This window comes from Cryptomeria japonica, chromosome 3, assembly GCF_030272615.1.
Source record: "Cryptomeria japonica chromosome 3, Sugi_1.0, whole genome shotgun sequence".
NCBI lineage: Eukaryota > Viridiplantae > Streptophyta > Pinopsida > Cupressales > Cupressaceae > Cryptomeria > Cryptomeria japonica.
The window spans coordinates 857673298-857679297 of NC_081407.1; the positions used below are offsets into that span (position 1 = coordinate 857673298).

A 6000-nucleotide genomic window follows, 5' to 3' on the forward strand; every position below is an offset into this window, starting at 1 on the left:
TCATTAAATCAGTGGTTAGTTTAGATGGTCCTTCATGTGCACCCATGATTGTCAGTTAAACTAAGGAAATATTCTAAGTGAACAATCGACAAATATATTTTATGTGGGTCATGCTTGCACAATTATATCAACTATATAGGGGTTAGTGACACAGCCAATTTGTCTAGTGACAATCTCTGAGGCTAAGTCAACAAGTTGGGTTTGGTTGTCGATGTTTCATTATTGCCCATTTTATGAGTTTAATACTAGTTATGGAATACCCCTAGTAATAACCTTTTGAGCCTAAGATAAGCTCGAATCATAGGAAATATAACCCTCTCTCATAGAGTTGGCCTTCAAGCCTCCATGATCTATTGATGAGCTGATCTCACTTGCATGACAACAACCCTGGCCTTGTGAGTAAGATCTCGTTCTAGGAAGTGGAACAATGGTTTTGGGACGCAACAAGCGCACTACTTAGCAAAGGCTTGTTCTTATAAATAAGGCTCCAACATGTAGATTTTCCTTCATATGCAACCCTTTCAAAATAGAAAATACCCCAGCCCCTTTGATAAAGCTTTTGACAAGTTCTTGTGTCTTCCAAATAGACCTAACAACAGGCAAGTCCCTAGGTTCTAGGAAGTGGAACAATGGTTTTGGGACCCAACAAGCCCACTACTTAGCAAAGGCTTGTTCTTATAAATAGGGCTCCAACATGTAGATTTTCCTTCATATGCAACCCTTTCAAAATAGAAAATACCCCAGCCCCTTTGATAAAGCTTTTGACAAGTTCTTGTGTCTTCCAAATAGACCTAACAATAGACAAGTCCCTAGGCTTGATGCTTATAAGAGAAAACAAATTATTCTTAATAGATAGATTCACCCAATCAAATTTCTTTTTAAGGAAATTAGAACACGCATTATTCCTTAGAAGAACTTCCCATAGCTCATCGCCAAACAAAGAACGAATAATGTAGTTACTAGCCAAAGAGACCTTGTGGAGAAAAAGGTTTCTAAGCCCCATGAACCAATCCTTCTAAGGTTATTGCACAAGTCCCAAAAGATAACATGTCTCTTCCTTGACCCTCTTCCATCAAACCAAAGAAAGCTTCTAATCAGTTTTTCAAATTGGTTAATATGTGAAGGGCAAACTAACCAAAAAGAAAAGGTAATATGCTAAAGGAGAAGACAAGATTTTCTAGCATACTTGAATCCTCCCTACAAAAGACAAGCTAACATTGCCATTTGGATATTTTACTAAAAATCTTATCCATAAGCCATCTCCACGTCTTTGAAAGATGGGCTCAACACAAATGGTATCCCTAGATATAGAATCGATTTATTAGGACCTCGGCAAGAACACCCCTTATCCATCAACCACCTAGGAGAAGAATCAAGCCAACTCAAGATTTTGGACTTCTAAACTAAGATTTTAGAATAAATGCAAGGCGATACAAGGAAAGCATATTTATCATATTTTCGAAATTGCCTTTTTCCAAGACAGGGAACAGAGAGGTAACATCACCAAACTACAATTCAATAAGTATGTTCTTATTAGGAACAACAGGCCCCTTTCCAATAAAAACTACATTCACCCAATTTATTCTCTCCATATTCATTCATATTAAAATCACCTCCAATGATGGAATATCGAGAAGATAAATATCCAACCAATTTTGAAGGTCAAATCTATCTCTATAGTCATTTATAAATAGATCAATGAATAATTATCCCTAAGTTGCCGAATCAAAATCAAGTATAGGTATGGGTACAATACGCCAATATACGGGAAAAAATTTGTGGGCTACATACATTTGGGTACATCCATACAAAAAACATATAAAAATCAATAAGCTTAAAAAACCACATATCATACATATACTAAACAAAATAACCATAAATATTACAAATTCAAAATACAATATCCTAATTCCATATCAATTTCTCAAACTTAAATGTAATAATAAATATTTATTTTTCATAAATATTATGAATAAATAAACATTTATTTATTTATCTAATAAATAGGCATCATATAACCAATCAAAAAAAAAAAGAGCATCATATATTATTTATTCAAATAAATTAATATTTGAAATCCAAATATTTAAAAAACATAACACAATAATGAATCAAACAAAAGTGAAGAAAAAAAGCAATAGTGAAAAAAAATGGAAATTAAAATTGTTTAGGGCTTTTCATTTTGTGAAGGAGCAACAGCGAACAGGTCCATGAATGAAACCCACTGAAGAAATGAAATCAGAAATGCACTCACCTTCAAATCATGTCCCTGTTTGCTATCTTTTTTCCTTCTTGTGGCAAATGAAACTCACAATATAAACAAAACGATAAGGTTTAGGGCTTTTATGACGCAAACTGCAGTTTGAAAACTCGAGATTTGCTCCAGAATTGCCATGTCACCACTAGAGTAGGTCGGATTTACCACGTGAAAGTTGGGAAAGTTTCAAGAGGGAGAAATTCAAACCCTAGTCGAATTCTTAGGCGATTCAAACCAAGATCCAATTCTAGGATGGTTTGTACTGGAATTGGCCTGTATATGTGCTGGTTCAGCAACTTATAATTATCCTAAAGGGTATTCTTTGCTATATCCAACTTTTCTGCTATTTTCTAGTGTGCCTAAATCTCATACTATAGCCATACCAGGTATGATTACTTCCACCTTGATCTGCCAAGTTCTCAAAAGGCCAATGTATGGCATCACCTGTGTTAGCCAAAACCTTTGGCAAAATTTAAATACTAATGATGTTGAGGAGGAAGCCAAACTCATAATCACAACATTACATTTACCTCCTCTTTGTAGTTAGGAGCTGCAAAGCAATTATGTTTTTCATCTTGTGCTAGAAGCTATATGTTGATGATGTACAGTCATATGAGTTATTTAATAATGTGATAAGAAGCTAGAAATCATTAAATCTATGTCAACGTACCTGCAGATATATGTGATGAGACAGAGTAGTGAGAAGTTATATATCACTAAAAATAGCTATCTTGTGCCTCTACCAATATGTATATAAATTGTGCACAAAGTAAATACGATAAAAGAAAGTTTGCAAATGTAATCTCAAAGGATAAAATGGCATCTAAGAAAGTGGTGTAGCATTGACTGAAAAATATGCCAATGATCGTTCAACATTAAAATATTCTCAGAATTATAATTCCTATTTCAGGCACTGAAACATACAAAATGAATGAACATTGTTGTTTAGAAAACCATTTATCTCATCCGGCAAGCCCAATAACCTTGACTACATATATATAATATAAACAACCAGAAGCCATGAGGGACAAGAAAAAATGCTTACCAAGCATGCTTTCCTGTAGCTTCAAGTTGAAAACATGTAATGCCTCCTCTATTTTGGTGGAGGCTTTAGATACACAGCCCTTGGAAAGAGCTTCTCTATTAGGTCCCAGCAGATACATGTTTGAGCCAATGTCTATTCCATAGTGAAAAGTACTATCAATCTCAACCACATATATACTGTATGTAAAATCATGAAGACTGCATTCAAGTTCTGGTAGCTCATCCAGTAGCGATTCTGCAAGTCCTCTGGGATGTGTTTGCAGTCTGAATTTCAATTGAGTATCATCATAAGTACCCAATGCATTTTGTGGTCTACCATGTTCCTTTTCCTGAATCTTTTCATCTGCAAGAACATCAGTGAAAATGATTGTTATTCCAAACTAACCAAAATGCATAGCAAGAGGACACAAGGAGATCAAGATCGTATTTTTAAATTCTTTCAAATACAGTATTACAATTAACAACTTTCAGATTTCCGTCATGATCTTCTCTTCCCCTTGTATATATATTCCAACCCTTCATGTAAAAACTTATTAGCATACCATTCACAAATCCACTGCTATAAACTGAAGTTGTTCCGCTATCCCTCAAAAGCTCCACTAATGACCTGATGTGTGAGATCATTTGAGTTTTGCTAGAGACACTATATTGGCACCAGTATATTCTCATGATGTACCTATACAGCAACAGACCATGGAGACAGTAAAAATTCAAACCATAACAAAGAAAGAGGATCGACCATGATAAGTCAAGCTCCATAGGTGATGGTGAGGGTTTCATTCCCTGAATTCAAAAAAGTCAACCCCTTCTGTCTATCCCATCTTTTGTGTGCACAAAAAATTGCTGGAGATGCAACCCACAAAAGACAGGACTGGAGCGAATCCACATCATAAACAGGGGAAAATAACTGCATGCAACACCTGTAAGGATGCACTTAAGTTCAAACTACAAGTCAATGGCAGCCACAAGAAAATGCTACCAATCAAAAACAGGATAAAACCCATCAATCCAAACCATTTTTTAAAATAAAGATGGAACTCATCTCATCCATTTTTTAAAAGAATGATGGAACTCATCTCATCTGTTAAGAGTTACACATAATTTAATAAAAAAACAAAAAACCATACTCTACTCTGAAAGCTGCTGGCAAACTTAAAAAGTGAAATAAATAGTATGGGAAATTTTGACACACCAAATACTAGATGAAACCCACTTTATTATTTGTAGTGAAATCATCTACTCGGGCATTTAATGTTGTTATAAATTAAAAACTGCACTCACCCACGGAGGAAAGTTGACCGGATATGCTCCACAAGTGCTTGAGCTGCTAATCTGCAATTCCGCAAGAGCACCAAGCATGGGCCATTATATTCTGATTCCACAGAACCCAATTCCTCAGCACCATCACAAAAAATATTTTCTCGTGGAAAAGCCTGTAATAAATATGTCCACCTATCCCAGTTATAATTAAAAATAGAGCCATATAAAACTAAACATCTAGACTCAACATTCTTTCATGCATACAGAGTGAAACAAACAGAAAGTTTCAATAGATTTCCCATACCCTAAATAAATTTTAAAAGCTACAAGTCGCAGTACAACCATTCTAGCATCAACTAAATGTTTTAAAAAGTGGCTTCATAGGAATCAATGTTCTTAGTAGCCAATTGAAGTAGCAATGACCTTTGTTCAAAATTATGCTCTTGGTTTTACAGAAACCCAAGTTTAAAACCCAGAAAAAATTACTCAAGCGAGAAATAAAGGACACCATCATATCCCATGGCGGGTGAGTAGAGGACCAGACACACCTAAAAATATAAGGCCAGTTCCAAGCCCTGACTAAATTTAAGGGAGAAAATTAGGGCGTTCCTAATTAGTTCGATTTTTCTTTTCCCAATTCTGCAATTACACACTTATACAAAGGTAAAGATTGCAACAAATATAAGCTGGAAAGTTACAGAGTGAACCAAATAATATGTTTTTTCTTGCTTTTAGCTTCTTCGCCAGTGTTCAAATCGAGCTACGTTAAAAAAACGCATTACTGTTAACTCGAGGATGCCTGAATACTTACAGAAAGGGTTGCAGAAGATGCATAAAGTACAAGTCTGTGAGCGAAAGCTTGAGAAACTGTCTGTAAAATTACATCGCGCTTTCGCAGGTTTTCCATATTTGAATTCGCTATATTTGACAGCCCAAATCTTGTTGGAGCCACTAACAGCTATAAACGTTTAGTACGATATTTTGAAATTTATATTGACGTCCACTAACAGTTCTCTTTTTTTTTTGGGAGGGTTTTATTTCAATTTCACATGGTTTTATGGGAGAAGGGAAACTTCAATTGGATTATGATTCAACAATAAAAACTTTTTAAAAAATAATATAAACAAGTGTCACATAGTGGCGAGTACTTGCCGTGTTAATTTGTATAGTTGGAATAGGAATAGTAATATTTGTTATAGTTATCAATAATATTTATTATTTATAACTAATATATTGTTTAGTTAAATTTATTTTGTTTTATATCATTTATCTTTTTTTATTCATGTAGCCTTGGAGTATGATAGTGTACAATTAGTTATTATTTTTCAATTCATTAAAATTGTATAGTGTTTAAAGTGGTATAGTGTGAATAACACATTAACAACTATAGTGATTTGGAGCAATGATGGATATTATTAAGATTTTTTATTATACTGTCA

The 6000-nt window shown here is 34.4% G+C and overlaps 1 protein-coding gene across 4 annotated transcripts in view; it reads right to left on the minus strand.

Moving 5' to 3' along the window:
* LOC131066675 (uncharacterized) overlaps positions 1–5557 on the minus strand; it is an 87560-nt gene extending 82003 nt beyond the window's left edge. For 2 of the 4 annotated variants that reach the window (XM_059216969.1, XM_058001500.2), the window contains exons 1-4: positions 5373–5557; positions 4583–4734; positions 3844–3977; positions 3303–3644 (exon numbers count right to left, since the gene is read on the minus strand). In XM_059216969.1, the coding sequence (XP_059072952.1) occupies positions 3303–3644; positions 3844–3977; positions 4583–4734; positions 5373–5468 (724 nt within the window). In that variant the 5' untranslated portion in view covers positions 5469–5557. Of the gene's footprint in view, positions 1–3302; positions 3645–3843; positions 3978–4582; positions 4754–5372 lie in introns of all 4 variants that reach the window. The other 2 variants (XM_059216970.1, XM_059216968.1) reach the window with 2 other exon arrangements.
* Between the last annotated feature and the right edge of the window lie 443 nt (positions 5558–6000).